Genomic DNA, 19,847 nt, shown 5'->3' on the forward strand with positions numbered 1-19,847 from the left:
AGTTTAGTTGAATGTTTATGCTGCTCTATTCCATACTATTTTATTTTATTTTATTTTATTTTTTATTTGTTTCATTTGCTTAATGTAAAAAAACTAATATAAGTGAACTTTGTTTAAAAAAAAAATTACATAATAATTTAATAATAATTTAAATTATTAATTAATTTTATTTAAATTATTTAAATTAATATTTAAAGCTTAATTCAAAAGCTGTTGAATTTTTTTTTTAAAAGAATAAAAATACATATTTTTTATTTTATTAATTGTGTATATAATGCAATGTTTATTTTAGGCCAGTGCCCCTCAATCAAGTTTGATTTATGGCCCTTCGTAATAAAAGGTTTGGGAAACTCTGATTTAAAGTGATAGTTAACCTAAACATATAATCTCAAAACCGTAGACTGACTTTCTTGTGTGAAACACAGAAAGAATAGTTTAGCTTTTCATACAATTTTGGTTCAAGTTTATATATATATATATATATATATATATATATATATATATTTTTTTTTTTAATAAATAATTAAACATTTAATTAATCAAGCTTTTTTTTTTTTTTTTCTTTTTGGGCCCTCATATTAAAAAACTCTGGATTTAAAAGGATAGTTCACCTAAATCTAATCATTTATTCCCATTCCAAACAAAATAAGTAGTTTAGCTGAGTGTTCACGCTGCTCTTTTCCATACAACAGAAGCACATACTGTAGTGAGCTGTCAGGATCCATAAAGGACAAAAAAAACAGCAGACTCCTGTTATAGTTGTTTCTTGTCTGTTTGGATCGCAGCATGCAGTGGTCATCGAAAAGAGCTGAGTGAAGCAGTAAAAATCACAGCGTGCGAGTTTAAAGAGTGAGTGAATGATGACAAAGGCTTTGCATTTGCTCCAGCAGCTCGGTGGGAAAATCCAGAGCGTTCCAGCTGCGGTCGGGACGGCATCTCTTTCCGTGTTTTTCCGTTTGGTTCGTCCAGTGAAACAGTAACTTGAGTCTCTGCTGTTTGTCATTGATTATACATGCAGAGGTTGTGAAGGCCAGAGGAGATTTGAAACCAAATGTTTCCCTCTTCTGAAGAGACGCGTCCTGTGTTTATCTGCTAATCCTCCCTTCGCTCTCTCTCTCTCTCTCTCTCTCTCATCAGTCTTCTGAAAAGGAGAAGTCAGGCTGACTGCAACCACAAAAACAAAACCGTTTCCCCAGTAATAAATGCGTTTGTTGAGGGCGAAACGGCGTCTGTCTGTTTTAATAATCGTGGAGTTTCTTATTCATTTTGATTAGGTCATGAAAATGAAATGGCCAGGGGTCGCCGAGATGCAGAGCAGATTGAATCAAACGTCATTAATGATAATCAGGAATCTAATTACCAGTTTCATTTTGGCGTATAAATGATGAGCGAGTGTTAATCGGAGTATTGATCGGAGCCTCGGCGGAATCGTCCGTCCGTCTGTGTGCGTCTGATGCTTCTTTGACTTCAGGAATGTTTTACAAACTGCATTTCAATGCATCATGGGAGGATTTATAATGCATTATATGTTTATCCAATTATTTTAATGTAGATACAGTGACTGTGGTGATAGTGTGGTACAGTGATGGTGTATCATGGTGCTTTAGTATATAGCATGGTAGTTTGGAATCATTAAGATTACAATGTTTTTGAAAGAGTCTTTTCTGCTCACCAAGGCTGCATTTGTTTTATGAAAAATACAGTAAAACTGTGCAAATTTGTGAAATGTTATTACAATGTAAAATAGCTGTTTTCTATGTGAATATATTGCAAAATGTAATATATTCCTGTGATGCGCAGCTGAATTTTCAGCATCATTACTCCAGTCTTCAGCGTCACATGATCCTTCAGAAATCACTGTAATATGCTGATTTACTGCTTAAGAAACATTTCTGATTATTATCATTGCTGAAAACAGTTGTTCTTGGAAGTCAAAAGTGTTTATTTTTTATTTTATTTATTTGTTTATTTTAGAATTTCATTTGATTTCATTGTTTTATATTTTATTTTATTACTAATTTATATGGCAGTTTTCAGTGACCACTGCATGCTGGGATCCATTATCAATGTTAAAAACAGTTGTTGTTAGACTTCAAACGTTTTTATTTTATTTTATTTTATTATTTTATACTACAATTTTTACTGCACCTCTCAGCTCTTTTCAGTGACCACTGCATGCTGGAATCCATCATCAATGTTAAAAGAAAAGATGATTTTATTTTATTTTATTATTATTTTTTTTTATTATTGTTTTATAATTTAATTTAATTTTATTATTTTATTTTATTTTATACTATTTTTCACTGAGGTTTTTTCAATGACCACTGTATGCTGGGATGCATTACCAATGTTGAAAAACAGGAGCTTTTATTTTTATTTTATTTTATTTTATAATTTAATTTAATTTTATTATTTTATTTTATTACAATTTATACTACAATTTTTACTGCTTCACTGAGTTCTTTTCAGTGACCACTGCATATTGGGATCCATTATCAATGCTGAAAACAGTTATTTTATTTTATTTTATTTTCATTATCTTTTTTTTTTTTTTTTTTATTTTCATTTTATTTTATTATTTTATATTTTATTTTAATATTATTATTTATTTTTTTTTCAATTTATTAATAAAATGAAAATGAGATTTTTGAATTGTGACAATTAATCACATTTTCCCCAAGATTAGTGTAATGGGTAGCAAAAAATATTCATTTTAGCATTTAAATATTTTTCAAGTATTAAAAAAGTATTAAACTGTACTGATTTGCTGCTCAAGAAACTTATTATTAGGGTCATTCCAGCTGGAATCATCAAATGGTCCCCACCTGACCCCCTCAGATTTGTCTGAAAAAAATCTATGTGATGGGTAATATGCCCAATAGATCATATACAAAATTTCAGATCTCTACTGTGCGTACTTTTTTCACAAAAAATCTGTAAAAAAGTTTGTTTTTTTACCTCGTTTTGGCATCACTGTCTGAGTGACCATGTTCAGACTGAAATATCTCCAGAACTATTTGTGCCAGGTCCATGAAATTTTCTGGGCTAAGAGTCCTAGTCCAGAACTGCATGAATTACAACTCACAGCATTGTTACTGAATTTACACCTGAATGCTGGCCCTCTACTTTTCTTTGAAACTATTACTGTAAGGGTTTTCAGATGTCCATAGAAACCTCAATTTTCAATGTATAAGCATCAAACTTGGTAAATGGTCTGATATGTACCATGTCTTTCACATCCTTTGACATCAGACAATAGAGTCTTATGGATGTTGAGATATTAAGGTCCAAAAATGGAAAAAAACTATTTACACCAATGTTCAGAGCAATATTTCCCATGAATGACACCAGGTGTGAACATGAAACTTGTTTTTTTGAAAGAGCATGTTCTTATTGATAAAATATAAAAAAAAAAAAAACTGGGATGGGGTTTTGCCTTATTTTTCTGTAATATTTTTTTTTAAAATCATTGTTGTGTGACATTCACAACTACTGTAGTAGCAGCTATTTTGAACTCATATGCCTAAATTAATGCTATAATGCAGCATTCCATTGTGCTCGGGACTCGGGAAATCCGACCTCCACCTCGGGAAAGTGCAAAGGAACGGCCACTTAAGTTGGGGTTCCGAAACACACACTCGGGCCAGTTCAGTCCAGACCGAGTCGGTTGGAATTATCCATAGGCATCCATATTTTTGCCAACTGTTACAATGGAATGCATTTACGACGGACATCGGGAGAACTAACTCGGATTCACCGACTACCGACATTTAATGGAATGCAACATAAGTACCTAATCTTGATGTTCCACACAATCCAGTGAATAATACATTTATTTTCATTGAGAAAGGAGGGCAATATTGATTAGAAAAAATAATATTCAGGTGGTATGAGATCTAGCATCAATCAATCAATCAGTCAATCAGTCAACAATGATCAATTTTAAGGTTAGTTGAGTATCAGGAACACCAGGATTCCATGTCAACTTTGAGGTTGACCCAGTTGAACAAGGCCTTCACATCACAGATATGGCCCCAGGACAATATGTTACTTGTGCGTATGACCGACAATGGTGGGTTGGTATCATCAGAGACGTCTCTGACACAGAGCAAGACATTCAAGTGCTTTTTTTGCATCCCCATGGCCCAGCTAGAGGCCACTTTTGGCTAAAAAAGGGAAGATGTCTGTTGGGTGCCTCTCCAGCACATCATAATGAAAATTGATGTGCCAGTTACTTCCACTGGACGATGCTATGTCATAAAAGAAAATGAAACTGTGGATTCAGACACTTTCATGAACAACTTTCAGTAACTGTTATGTCACACATTTATTTGTGTTGGTGGTATACATTATTAAAGTGACTCATGTCTGGAAGTACGTTTTTTGTATTTTGTATTTTTTGTATAAGTGGAACATTAATAAATTCTGTTGAAATGCCCATACCAAGTTGAATAGCAAAAGTGAACAATAGGATCAGTGACGAAACTCTGAGTTTTAAAAAAATCATTACAGAAAAATGAGGCAAAACCCCATCCTAATTTTTTTATATTTTATCAATAAGAACATGCTCTTTCAAAAAAACAAGTTTCATGTTCACACCTGGTGTCATTCATGGGAAATATTGCTCTGAACATTGGTGTAAATCAGTTTTTTTCCATATTTGGACCTTAATATCTCAACATCCATCAGACTCTATTGTCTGATGTCAAAGGATGTGAAAGACATGGTACATATCAGACCATTTACCAAGTTTGATGCTTATACATTGAAGATTGAGGTTTCTACAGACATCTGAAAACCCTTAAAGTAATAGTTTCAAAGAAAAGTAGAGGGCCAGCATTCAGGTGTAAATTCAGTAACAATGCTGTGAGTTGTAATTCATGCAGTTCTGGACTAGGACTCTTAGCCCAGAAAATTTCATGGACCTGGCACAAATAGTTCTGGAGATATGTCAGGCTGAACATGGTCACTCAGACTGTGATGCCAAAACGGGGTAAAAAACAAACTTTTTTACAGATTTTTTGTGAAAAAAGTATGCACAGTAGAGATCTGAAATTTTGTATATGATCTATTGGGCATATTACCCATCACATAGATTTTTTTCAGACAAATCTGAGGAGGTCAGGTGGGGAACTTTTCCAAAATTTGATGATTCCAGCTGGAATGACCCATTATTGACTTAATATTATCAATAATAAAAACTTGTTTTTAGATATCAGAAATGTTTCTTCATCAATTTTTAATATTTAGAGAGAAAGTGAATGCAAGGTTTTGCATTGTGACAATGAATCGCATTTCCCTGTATTTATCTTTAGTGTCATGCAAAAATTTAAATGTATTTATTTTTACACTTTTAAAATGTTGTTTTGTTTGTTTTTTTGTTTGTTTTCCTATGCGACGATAATCACATTGCCCCCAAAAGCGTCATTATTGAAATACAAAAAAGTAATTTATAATATTATTTGATTTTGCATTTGCTTAGATTATTTTTTTATTTGTTTTTAGCATTTTCTATATTTTTACAAGCTTAATTTCAATGCATTATTATTTTTTAAATTAATAATTTTTTTGCATTAATACAGTGAAATGTGGTTGATTGTCACAATGCAAACTAATCTTGTATTCATTTTCTCTCTAAATATTAACATTTATGAGATGATTTATAAAGCAGTAAGGCAGAATGTTGTTTGTGAACGCTGATTTGAAAGAGGTGGTGGTTTTGCTCTGGTGTGTGTGGTAGTAAATGAGCACAGCATGTGTTGGTTGAGTTGTTAAGTGAGCTTTCAGGAATGGCTGTGATCTCAGATACAGAAGTCATTTCTCTGCCATTTGAATCTTCCTATCTTCCCGGTGAAATGCATTGTGGGAGCATTAGTCGTGCGCAGATTGATGGTCAGTTTGTGAGGAATATAAAACCCATAACATTATAGATTTAGGCTCACTTCCCTTGATTGATTTTTTTTTTCTTCCCCTTTCTCCAGCTAAAAGGGTGAAACCACTTACGTGCATGCTAATGACCGCTTCGCTGGCCGTTTAGCAGAAATCCACATTATCCGAAAGCTCACATTATTGCAAATATCATTGGGCATGAATTACACTTGATACGTGAACTCGACTCATCCGGCAGGAGTGCGAGTTGGTGCCGTTGGGAAGCGTTTATGGGACGTTTCCTCTGCGCTAATGGCATCCTCCAGTCCGAGTTGGAAAGTTTTTTTTTTTGCTTTTTGAGTTTGTAAAGTGCTCAAATTGTGTTTGGGCTGCAGTGGCAGATTGAATTTAAGCGTTATTCTCTATAGTTTTAACCTTTCGCGCCGAAGCTGCGAGTTGTGCGCTCGATCGCTTGTCCGCTCCGCTTCTGTCTTACTTCATGATGTTGCTTTTCAGGGCTTTGGTTACTTAACGCACAGACAGATGACATTTTCTTGACATATCGATCTGCGGAAAGGGCACGACAAACACAAGGGCAAACGCCGGCTTTTTCTTCCAGAAACTGGATCTTGTGCAAATTTTTGCCGTATGAAACCCAATATTTGCAGCGACGTCCTCACCTTTACATTTCATAAGAACAGATAGAAAACACTAATACAAAACATCATGTCAATAACTTTGACATCATTCAGTATAGAGGCATGTATCAAGAGTATACCATAGTACGGTCTGTTTTATTCACTATATTCAGTATATACAGAAACTAAATGTTTTTAGATTAAGGCAGAACATTGCCAGCTCACATATTACTACACAAACTCATATATTTATGCTGAAATGTTGAAAAGGATCAAAGAAAAGGACATTTTCTTTGGTTTTGGGCTTGTTTTAAGCATGGGCATCCGTTTTGCTAGTCCACGTTCATGGTTTGATCGCCTAGTGTGATTTATTTTGGTGGTTTTAAAGGGGATTGGGGTTTGTATTAAGCCTGTGGAAACCAAACCAAACCACCAGACTCTGACCAAACCACTAGGTAGTCTATGGTGGTTTTGTCACCCAGTGGGTGTGTTTAGCTGGTTTCTCTAGGGTTTTGGCATGGGAGAGCAGCTAAGACCAGCTTAGATTTATGTGTTTGTATTTTTTTGTTTTTTTTTTTATGTTTTGTTTTTTATTTAGGCTAAGTTCCCACTAAATACTTATTAGAGTAGCGCAGGAAAAAGTACTTTGAATGTGACCTGAACATGCAAAATGATTTTTAAAGTTTTGTTTTTTTTGTTTTTTTGGTTAATATTTATAAATAATTTGTTTATACTGAACATGTAAAATTATAAATATATGAATTACATTTATATTTTTACATTGTGACATTTTCAAGGCAGTTTTCCTTTCATATTAATGTAATGCAAAACAAACAAATAAATAAATATTAAGTTAAATAATAATAATAATAATAATGATAATAAATATTTGTATTTTCTTATTTATACATTCTTTAATTATCATTTTAATTTAAAATTTTTGTAAATTAATAAATTATTTAAATAAAAAATAAAATAAATTTTTGTATTTGTACATCCCTTTAATTTCTGTTTTAATTTTTAACTTATAAATGCATAAATTATTAAATAAAGAAAAATCTGCATTACAGTGGTGAGAATTGATTTGCATGAAAATAATGTCACAGTGGTCCGCTAAAATAAATCAAATAAATAAATAAAATTTTTTGTTAGTATTTATAAATATTTTGTTTATACTGAACATGCAAAATTCTGAATATATGAATTATTTATATTTTTGCACTGACATGCAAGTTTCTTTTTCTTATCAATGTAATGCAAAACAAACAATCAAACAAACAAATAAATATTAAGTTAAATAATAAGAACAAATATTTGTATTGTTTTTATTTAACATCCTTTAATTTTCATTTTAATTGTAAACTTTTGTAAATTAATAAATAAATAATTTAAATTAAGGAAAATACATTTCTTTTTTGTATTTTTATTTTAATTTTTACTTTTGTAAACAAATGAATGTATTATGAAAAAAATATATATAATAATAATAATAAATCTTTGTATTGTTTTGTATTTATACATTCTTTAATTTTCATTTTTTTTTTAGTTTTGTAAATTATTTAAATTTTTAAAAAAATCTGTGTTACAGCGGTGAGAATTTGAGCTGCTTGATTGGCATGAAAATATTGTCCCAGTGGTCCTCTGTCAGTATATGATTTCTTTTTTTCATTTTTATTTTGGCCTGTCATGTGACCTAGCAGTGTTTGTGAGATTCATAGGTTAATTTCAGAAAGACACACAGCAGAAGGGTCAAAGGTCATGAGTTCGTCACAGCACAGCGTCTCTGAGCTCTTCTGTCCCATTCGATCACGTGCACATAAATGCTCCATCCATCAGCACATTGATTTTCCTGTCCATTGATGTATCTACCCGTCTGCCTCTCCCATCCAAGGCGTCATTGTTTGTCCATTTTCTACATCCAAACGTGTCTTTAGTTTCTTTTCATTCATGCAGTTTCACTCAACTTCCTTTTTCAGTAGAGAATACAGGAAAGAAATCTGCAGCATCGGAGCATTTGGAAATGCAGCCCTGCGCTCTCTCTCTCTCGATATGCAGATATGCTTGAGTCTCGGGTCCCGTCGGACTCCTGGAGTCAGTGCGGGTGTGATTTAGGGCCGTTGCTCATGCTACATTAGCGGGCGTCTCTGCTCTAATAGCGTCCGGCTCGTCTCAGAGTGCAGCGGAGAGGGCGATTTCTCATGTCCATGTGTCAGATGTGAGCCTCCGAGTGCTTTTGACTCATTGACTCCAGGACTGTTTATCAGCTTAAAACCATCCATCCCTCTGGCTCGTTAGTCCTAATGAAGCACTAAAACGCAGCTGACGGATGGTGGCGTTCGCTCGCGCTTCGTTTGTCTGCAGGAGGAGTCCAGGAGAGGGTGAAAGTGACACCAAATGGAGAAGAGTCGGCCGTCATCGCTCATGTCTTTGTTGGCTTGTTTGATTTTGTTCAATCCGATTGTGTTGAATTTGATTTTCATCCCTCACCCTCCATCCCTCCCTCTCTCCCAAAGGTTCCTTATATCAGAAGTCCTCCGAACCCACAGACAAGAGCAATGCTCTGCCACATCCATGTGAGTCCTTCATTTCATTGATTTCTGTTTGCATGCATCTCCAAACCTTCCTTGTTTCCTCCTTATTCTTTTTCTCTTTTCATACCACCTCATTTTCCTTCTGAAGAATCTGAAACACCGCTTAAACTAGTCTAAGATGGTCTAAACTGGTGTAAGATGGTCTGAGCTGGCTTAGATGATTTCTGAGATGTGATGCAAGCCCAAAACCCTTCTAAAACCAGCAAAACAGACCAGACTGGGTGACCAAATCATCATAGTCTTGTATTTAGCTTGGGTGACTGTCTAAACCAGCTTAGACCAGCTGAAACCAGCAAAACAGACCAGAATATGTGTCTAAGCTGGTCTGAACTGGCTTAGATGATCTCCAACAGTGTTGGGGGTAACGCATTACAAGTAGCACGAGTTACGTAATATTACTACTTTTTCCAAGTAACTAGTAAAGTAACTCATTACTTTTTAATTGACAAGAAAATATCTGAGTTACTAATTAGTAACGCCAGTTACTTTCCCCCCAGTTATTGAATAAAAGCTCTCCTGTCATGTTGAGAGAAATCAGGAGTAAGATGTTAGTTCTGGAATAAATGACAAAAATGAAATTCAACTCAGAATTTACACAAATGCAAATAATTAAATGTTTTAACCCCATTTTATTAACCGATGTCTTTGCTGCCAACCTTCGATAATCCAATTCAACCATACTAATAAGCAAAAATTACTCAAGATAATCTAACATTTGTTTTCCTTTCTTTTTTTATTGCTAAAGAGTTGACATTATTTTCTTCTGTGTTCTACTGTACAGAAGTGAATTTACTTTTCTCGAAGTCTGAGGCTTTTGGTGTAAAAAGGCTTTTACATTTGCCAAAAATAGAACTTTTTATAATAAAAACAAACAAGCAAGCCCTGCCCAGATTTAAAAAGTAATGCAAAAGTAAAGTAACGCATTACTTTCCATAAAAAGTAACTAAGTAACGTAATTAGTTACTTTTTAGGGAGTAACTCAATCATGTAATCCATTACTTTTAAAAGTAACTTTCCCCAACACTGGGCTCCAAGATGTGATACAAGCCCAAAACTCTTTAAAACCAGCAAAACAATCATCGTAGTCTTGAGTATTTAGCTTGGGTGACTGTCTAAACCAGCTTAGACCAGCTGAAACCAGCAAAACAGACCAGAATATGTGTCTAAACTGGTCTGAACTGGCTTAGATGGTCTCCAAGATGTGATGCAAGCCCAAAACCCTTCCAAAACCAGCAAAACAGACCAGACTGGGTGACCAGATCATCGTAAACTACACAGTTTGAGAAGGTTTGATTGACTCCTAGGCTTGATACAAGCATAACAGGCCAGACTAGATAGTCTAAGGTGGTTTGGTCAACTAGTCTGGTCTGTTTTGCTAGTTTTAGAGGGTTTTAAGCTTGTCTTTAGCTTGGTTGACTGTTTAAATCAGCTTAGACCAGCTAAAACCACTGAAACTGGCTTAGAAGGTCTCAGAGATGTGATGCAATCCCAAAACCCTTTGAAAACCATCAAAACAGTTCAAACTGGGTGACCAAATCATCATAGACTACACAGTTTAGGGTGGTTACATGGACTCCTAGGCTTGATACAAGCAAAACATACCAGACTAGAGAGTCTAAGGTGGTTTGGCCAACTGGTCTGGTCTGTTTTGCTGGTTTTGGACTTGTATTTAGCTTGGGTGACCATCTAAACCAAGTTAGACCAGCTGAAACCAGCAAATAAGACCAGAACCTTAGATGGTCTCAGAGATGTGATACAAGCCCAAAACCCTTCGAAAACCAGCAAAATTCCTGCTGAATTTATAAAGGTTTTGGGCTTGTAGCAAGCCTGAGAAACCGTCTAAACCAGCTTAGACCAGCTGAAACCAGCAAAACAGAGCAGAATACATGTCTAAGCTGGTATGGACTGGCTTAGACAGTGTCTGAAACTTGATACAAGCCCAAAACCCTCCTAAAACCAGCTAAACAGACCAGACTGGGTGACCAACTCCTCATAGACTACTCAGACTGAGGTAGTTTGGTCACCTAGTCTGGTCTGTTTTGCTTGTTTTAGAAAGGTTTTGGGCCTGTATTTAGCTTGGGTGACCATCTAAACCAGCTTAGACCAGGTGAAACCAGCAAAACAGAGCAGAATACGTGTCTAAGCTGGACTGAACTGGCTTAGATGGTCTCCGAGATGTGATACAAGCCCAAAACCCTTCTAAAACCAGTGAAATAGACCTGACTGGGTGACCAAATCTTTATAGACTACACAGTTTAAGGAGGTTAGATGAACTCCTAGTCTTGATACAAGCAAAACAGACCAGACTAGACAGTCTAAGGTAGTTTGGTCACCTAGTCTGGTCTGTTTTGCTAGCTTTAGAAAGGTTTTGGGCTTGTATTTAGCTTGGGTAACTGTCTAAACCTGCTTGAAACCAGCAAAATAGACCAGAATTTGTGTCTGAGCTGGGCTGAATTGGCTTAGATGGTCTACGAGATGTGATACAAGCCCAAAACCCTTTGAAAACCAGCTAAACAGACCAGACTGTGTGACCAAATCATCATAGACTAGGTAGTTTAAGGAGGTTATATTAACTACTAGGCTTGATACAAGCAAAACAGACCAGGCTAGACAGTCTAAGGTGGTTTGGTCACCTAGTCTGGTTTGTTTTGCTAGGTTTAGAAAGGTTTTGTGCTTTTAGCAAGCCTGGGATACCATCCAAACCGGTTTAGAGCAGCTGAAACCAGCAATACAGAGCAGAATAAATATCCAAGCTGGTCTGAACTGCTCACCGAAATTTGATACATCCCAAAACTCTTCGAAAACCAGCAAAGCAGATCAGACTGGGTGACCAAGTCATTGTAGATTAAACAGTTTAAGGAGGTTAGATGGACTCATAGGCTTGATACAAGCAAAACAGACCAGACTAGATACTCAAAGGTGATTTGGTCAACTAGTCTGGTCTGTTTTGCTGGTTTTAGAGGGGTTTTTGGCTTGTATCAAGCTTCTGTGACTGTCTAAACCGTCTTAGACCAGCAAACAGACCAGAATACATTTCTTAGCTGGTCTAAACTGGCTTAGATGGTCTCTGAACTTCATACAACCCCAGAACCCTTCTAACAGACCAGACTAGACAGTCTAAAGTGGTTTGGTCACTTACAGTAGTCGCGAAAACCCTTCTAAAACCAGCAAGCACTAGGTGACCAAACCACTTTAGACTGTCCAGTCTGGTCTGTTTTGCTTGTATCAAGCCTAGAAGTCCATCTAAGCTATCTTAGGCCTGCACCCCATACTAGATTGTCTAGTCTACAATGATTTGATCACTGTCTGATCTGTTTTGCTGGTTTTAGAAGAGTTTTGGGTGTGTAGCAAGTCTGTTTAAACCAGCTGAGACCAGCAAAACAGACCAGAATATGTGGCCAAAACACCGTAAAACTATACAGGTTTGCTCACCTAGTCTGGTCTGTTTAGCTTGTTTTACAAGAGTTTTGTGTTTGGCACAAGCCTGGGAGACTGTGTTAGACCAGATTGATTCATCAAACAAACTTAGTCTGGTTTAAGCTGCATAAAGCTGCTTATTTACAATATTAATCCTTCATATCACACATTTAAAGAAATAGTTCACCCAAAAATATAATTCTGTCATCTTTTATCAGCCTCATGTCGTTTAAAAAACTAACGCCTCAACGTTTCCTTGCCCAAGCAATGAAAGTCAGTGTTGTTTAGAGTCAAAGTCAAACGGGTTTGAAACACCCAGAATGTTCATTTCAGAGTGATCTGGTGCCTTAACATGCAGAAATAGACAAAACAGAAAGAAATGCAGTGAAGTAAATGGAAAAAGTTGAAAGGACTGAATTAGGTTACAGCTCGATTTGCTGGTAATGTTAATGAAATGAACTCTGCAGCTGTGTGTGTGTGTTTGTGTGCACGCGTGTGTGTGTTTGGTGGTGTGGAGCGGCTCTTCTCGGCCTCTGAAGCCCTGGGCGTCTCTTTCACACATGGCTGCTGTGATCGCCGGCTGAGGAAATGTGTCTGTCTCTCGGCCGTCTCTTCAGCGCAACCGCTCAATAATGCTTTTCATTTCCAGCCTGTTTTCCTCCCTCTCTCTCTCTCTCTTTCTCACTCGCTCTTTTACCTACAGTCCCTCATGTTCAAAGAAATGTATTAATCTCAGCGATACATTTTAGTGCTCACCCCGCTGAGTGTGCCGCTTTATCATCAAAGTACGAGCGGCGGACGGCAGAGTTGCACGCTCAGATGATATCGGCGGACTTTCATCACTCCGCTCGATTCGACCGCGTCCGTACGGGCCGGAATATGAACGGCTTTATGCTCCTGTAGAGAGTCATCGTTTACCCTGATATCTTTGTTAAAGATAACGGCATACGAGCGTAATGATAGAAGTGTATGAATAATACAGAAGAGAAACGAGCGAGTATCCGTGTCAGCCGACTGACCAACAACAGAAAATGATGCTCTGATCAAAAGAGATGTAGTTCAGAAGCAACACTACTTACTTTTAAAGAAGAATGTTTCTTGAGTACAGGTGTATTTTGTCTTACTGCGCTGGTAGATTCAAGTGAAAGGAAGTTAAAATAAGTGACAGAATAAGTGAGAAATCTACCGGTGCAGTGAGACAAAACATATTTACATTCAGGAAATGTCAGAAACAAATCTTAATATCTTATGCAGTGTTGCTTCTAAAACAAGCCTACTTTTTTTTTTTTTTAAAGGATTTTTGTATATTTTAACTTGTTTTTAACTTGAAATAAGACGAAAATAAATAAATAAAAATACTGACTGAAAACAGAGTAGTTTTGTTACATATATTTTGTTAAAATAATTGAAATATTAGTAATATTAAATTAATAATTTTTAAAATATATCAGAATATTTTATTTATATTTTTTTTGCTTTTTATATTAAATAAAATTCAAAACTGAAAACAACAAAAATTACAAAAACATGCAATTGCTGAAACTAACTTAAATAAATAAATATATATATATATATAAATATATATATAGTTACATTGTCATTGTGTGTAACAATATTTATGTAAAAATTCCAACAACATGCTTATTCTGACTTATTAAAATATATAAAAGAATAAGGGAGCATATTACATTTTATTGTTTTAAATGAATAAAAAAAAAACCTTACTGATAAATGGGCAAAACCTAGGATAATGGGAAAATGTAAAAAATGTAGAATTAATACTAATTAGTATTTGGAGTGAAAGTAATTTGTCTTTTAATATGTCCTAAATTGATTTTTGTTGTAAATATGCCTGACAAGATTGTTACACTGAATGACATTTCAGTGGGTGTCTTCTGTAAATTAGGGGAAAATGTATGATATTTATTTTTTGCTCAGAAAAACAAAAACAAAAATGCAATTAAATTAAACATTGTTTTCAAAAAATAAAAAATTGTATACTTTAAGCACAAAAGCTGGTGTAGCACAGGCTCTGGGATGTGCGTTCTTGAACGATTTGTTCATTTTCAACGAATCTTTAATGTGACTCGGGAAGAACGAGTCGTCTCGGGGATTGATTCGTTCAGTGGCGCATGCGCAACATCCTATTAGGTTCTGTACTGGAATTAGTTCACCTGTTTTGAGTCTTCGGGTTTTTCAAGTGGTTCGTTCATCTTATGGGGCTGTCACGTGATGCTGGTTTTGCTAAAATGAACGAAATGACTCTTCTACAGTAGTCACGATTCGTTCATTTTTTTTAAACGAGACTCAAAGGTCGGTAAAATGATCTGAACTTCCCATCACTACTACGAATCACGTCTAAGTTCATCGTCTGTGTACTCCGGCTCAAAAAGGTAGAGTATGTCGAAAAACTCCATCTTATTTTCTCCTACAACTTCAGAATCGTCCGACACGTTGTAGCTTTTTGTTTGTAAACAGTGTTTGACTTACTTGCACTTTCTTAGTCTTTGCACGTTCGCTTTGTAAACACTGGGTCTGTAGTTCCGCGTGACCTTTCGACGTGATTCAATAGTACGTCGTGAACGCGCATCCCAGAGCCTGTGCTACACCAGCTCTTGTGCTTAAAAAGTAAACAATTTTTTATTTTCCAAAAAAAATGACCAATCATTTCGTTGATAAGACCCTTCTTCCTCGGCTGGGATCATTTAGAGCCTTTGAAGCTGCATTTAAACTACATTTTGGAAGTTCAAAATCACCAGTGAAGTCCATTATATGGAGAAAAATCCTGAAATGTTTTCCTCAAAAATTATAATTTCTTTACAACTGAAGACAGAAAGACATGAACATCTTGGATGACAAGGGGGTGAGTAAATTATTTGTGAATTGTTGTTCTGGAAGTGGACTTCTCTTTTAAACCCTTTTTTATATATATACACACCAAACATGTTAATGATACTAAAGTAGCACTGAATAACTATTTGAACATTAACTGAAATAAAAAAAGAAAAATGTATCATATGAGCGAGCTGCTAGGGAAACATTTCTCATGTTAATGTATCATTTAAGCAGTCAGTCGACTGACCAGGAATAGATTTGTGCATCAAGGAGTGTAATGGTGGAAGTTTATGAATAATACAGAAGATCTCTTGAGTTTGGAGAGAAATGAGAGAGTATCTGTCGTCCAAATGACCAGGAATAGATCTGTGTGTTTGCTGGCCGTCCGCACAGGTCAGTTCTCTCTCGTTCCTCTCTCTCTCTCTCTCTCTCTCTCTCTCTCTCTCTCTCTCGTGTGTTTGGGATGCGGTGCGGGTGCAAGTGTGTCACGCGTGTGGAAACGCAGGGCCTCCTCCGGGGCTAAAGTCTGGCAGATAATCAAAAGCCGTTAGCCGGTGTCTCTCTCCGGCCCGCAGGCTCCCTCAGATCACACAGAGATCGATAGGATCAGTTCCTCTCGCGCTCGTGACCGTATCCCAATCCTCAACCGCGTGCCGTCTCCGAACGGCTCGACTTCGCCGTCCTACAGAAGCTTAGCAGCTTCCTCTTTCAGGATTTTGTTTAGAGCAATTCTTCAGGCAGAAAATTAGAAAATTGTCATTCATTTACCTTCATATTGTTCCAACCCTGTTTTTTTTTTTGTTTTTTTTGGTCATTCTTAAATACTAACGATACAAAAAACAATCCGTGTTCATTATTTGAACTGTGAACGTTCTGCTAAACATCTGCTTTTGTAAAGAAAGATAAGACAGACAGAGTTTGAGTCACTTATAACGCATCAATTCTTTCTAAATTTGCAATGACGAGCACTTGTAAAAAGTCTGTTATCCTCAAAAGAGAAAATAAATACAAGTAAATATTAGTATTGTAATATTAGCATTGTAATTTCACTGTTGTACTGTAAAATAAAACGATTATTGTAAGAGTATTGTTCCTAAATATTTTTATTTCAGTTAAATATTGCAATAGTAAAATTTCTTATTTTATTAAATATTTATAAATAAAAATATACAAATATTTGTGTATAATGTTATATAATAATTATAAATATATAATACATATAAATATTAGTAGTACTAGTATTAATAAAAATAATATAATTTTTTTAATACTTGCTTTTTATTACACAATAGTAATTTCTTGTTTAATATTTTTATTTAGTAACAGTAATAACGATAACAAATGGGCAACAATTAATTGCATCCAAAATATAATATATGTGTGTACTGTGTATATTTATTATGCATATATAGACACACATACAATATATATTTTGAAAGTATTTACATGTATTTGTGTATATTTACATTCATATAATTATTTTTTTATTTATTATTTTAAACATTTTTCTTAAATGTATACATGCATGTGTGTGTATTTTTTTCATACATAATAAATATACACAGTACACACACATGTATTGTGTAAAAGTTTTTTTATTATTTTGGATACGATTAATCACAATTAATCATTGCCCAGCACGAACTGTTTTATTTTCTTCACAATAATATTGTTATTGTTTTAAATATTTAATTAATAATAATAGTAATTTTCGTATAGTAATTTAATAACATTTAATATTCTTTTGTTGTACATTTTGCAAAAACACAGTTTTCTCAGTTTTCAATTTTTTTTGTGTGTGTGTTCCAGTTAATCTCAATCAAACTGCAGTTGGGTTATTTTGATTTAGTAAAAATAAAAAATAAAAAAACACAATAAAAACATGATAACATAATAAAAACATGATTTTTGAAAATGTAAAAAAAAGGTCATCTGTTTTTGCAAATAAACTCTTCATATCTTTAATATATTGATATATTATATATAATATATATAATATATTTGATATATAATCAAAAGTTTTTAGCCAAACAAACAATCACAGCAAACCTGGACCTTTTTTTTTTTTTTTTTTTTTTTTTTCTCCATTGCATACCACTATTTTAATCAATATATATATTTTTTTATCTGAAAAATCACAGTTTGATTTTTGACTCTCAGACTTTGCGTGTTCAGATGGGAAGCTCTTTGTGTTTTCAGCCGTGTGTTGCAGACGCTGGAGTGTAGCCGCAGGTCAGAGCGTCTGCTTTTAGAGGGCAGCGTTCACATTAGTGAGATTAATTCGTAATGTCACAGTGATTAAACTCTACGAGGGGCCGTGCGGCGCTGATCGTGACATTGATTGCTGCTACCTTTAAAAGCTCAGCAGTTGCAGGCATGCAAACACACATACACACACACACACACACACACACACGTGATCACACTCAGTGTCCGGATTCACTCCGAGGACGGGCCGCACACATGCACAGGTTTAATCAAAGGAAGAAGCTGCAGGTTCATCTGAATGAAAGCTCACGGCAGGTTATTACAGCTCGCTCGTAAAACAATATACATAATAGAGTAGACACTTTACATCATCAGCACAAACACTGACAGTGTACTGCACACTACACTCTCCGCACTAATGCCTACTGAGGGCTCATTGATTTAATATTACATTGCAGCCCAGTGCAAAACACTCTTAGAAGCCTTTAAGACAGAATGCATTTTTACATTCCAATGCACTTCTTTTCCATTGTTTTTCTGTGTAGACAGACATTCATGACTGTTGCATGCATGTCTCACACACTCAGCTCCACTTTAAGACATTGCGTCAATTTAAAGAATTTAAACTTTTATACACAGTGCCGCTCATCAATGAGTGGACCAATCAGAAGACTCCGGAGGCGGGGCAAGCGCTGCAAGCTTTTGTTTACAGTAGAAAGTTGGCATTTATTTATTTTAGTTCTAAATACAAAAATATTTTTAAAAATGTCTTTTATTTCAGTTATTGTTTATATTATTTGAGGTAATTGAAATGTTTTACTTTTAGTTAACTATAATAACCCTGTTGTTACTTGCTTTTTCTTCGTAATTATGTGTGCAATTTGTTAGCAATGTCTGCGTGATTTTTTTTTCGTTGTTGTTGTTGTTGTTGTCTTATTTTAAGTTAAAAATAAGAGTTAGATATCTAATCAGGACTCAGAATAAAATAAGATAAAATATCAGGAATTAGGATATAAATTAAAATAATTAAATTAAAAATAAAATAATGAATCAGGGTATAAAATAAAATAAATCAAAATACAGTTATAATTGAAATAATGAAATAAAAATGGGCTCAGGTTTTTTTCCTGATAAATAATAATGATATTAATTATAATAATAGTAGTAATAATAAATTCTAATATAATATGTTATAAGGTAATAATAATACCAACAATAAAAACTAAAAATCTAATCAGGATAAAATGAAATAAAATAAAATAACAGGAATCAGGATATAAAATAATTAAGAAAAATCAAATAAAATAAAAGGAATCAGGGTGTAAAGTAAAATAAATCAAAATAAAATAATAAATAGAATAAAAAATAAAAAATGGGCTCTAATAATAATAATAATTGAAATAAAATAAGAAATCAGGGTATAAAATAAATTTAAATATAAAATAAAATAATAAAATGGATACAGAATAAAATAACAGGAATTAGTATATAAAATAAAAAAACAATAGTAATTTTAAATTTAAATTTTATATTAATTTCTAAGCAATATAAATAATAATGATACTACTTATAATAATAGTAATAAAAATAATTTCTAATATAATATATTATGAGGTAATAGTAATAACAACAAAAAAAAAAAAAAAAAAAAAAAAACAAGAAGGTCTAGCTTGAAAGCAACAGTGCATAATTAAGACTTATTTCTGACATTTTCTGAATACAAATCTGTTTTGTCTCACTGCACTGGTAGGTTTCTCACTTATTCTGTCACTTATTTTAACATTTGTACACATTAAGTGAAAAAATAAAAATAAAAATCAGTGGACTAAGACAAAAAACAACTGATTTAAAAAAATGCATAGTTTTTTTTTTTTTTTTGTATATTTATATAAAAGTACAGTTTTTTCGAGTATTATTTGTATGTATTTACAAGCCTAATAGACATTTTTTGCCGTGCAACTCCTGACGTTTGATCAGAGTGAATCAATGAGATGTTAAAAGCTTACAGAAAATGCACACACACACATACAGTAGTATGAATAGTCCAGAAATAGTATGCAGTTGTGGACAGGTTTAGTGAAGTTTAATGGCTGACAGCGCCCTCTGCTGCCAGATGTGAGATTTTAGTGAATCTGTGCCTCACGTCGTAGTGTTTTGGCCCTCAGAGAGTTCAATACGAGCACAAATGAGAGAATTAGAAACATGCATTGGTTGATGTGGTCAGTCGGGAGGTCGGCTGCGCCTGCGCTCCGTATTGATGCGGGAATCGATGGTCTCTCAAGGTTTTGCT

General features: G+C 34.4%; 1 protein-coding gene across 2 annotated transcripts in view; it reads left to right on the plus strand.

The window, feature by feature from the left end:
- The window catches only part of unc5cb (unc-5 netrin receptor Cb), a 245,875-nt gene that overhangs the window by 189,904 nt on the left and 36,124 nt on the right, over positions 1–19,847 (plus strand). The window contains exon 8 of one of the 2 annotated variants that reach the window (XM_051121277.1): positions 9,020–9,079. The exons of the other annotated variant lie outside the window; for it this stretch is intronic. Within the exon in view, the coding sequence (XP_050977234.1) occupies positions 9,020–9,079 (60 nt within the window). The remainder of the gene's footprint in view (positions 1–9,019; positions 9,080–19,847) is intronic. 2 annotated transcript variants of the gene reach the window in all.

Source organism: Labeo rohita, chromosome 10 (genome assembly GCF_022985175.1).
Source record: "Labeo rohita strain BAU-BD-2019 chromosome 10, IGBB_LRoh.1.0, whole genome shotgun sequence".
Lineage (NCBI taxonomy): Eukaryota > Metazoa > Chordata > Actinopteri > Cypriniformes > Cyprinidae > Labeo > Labeo rohita.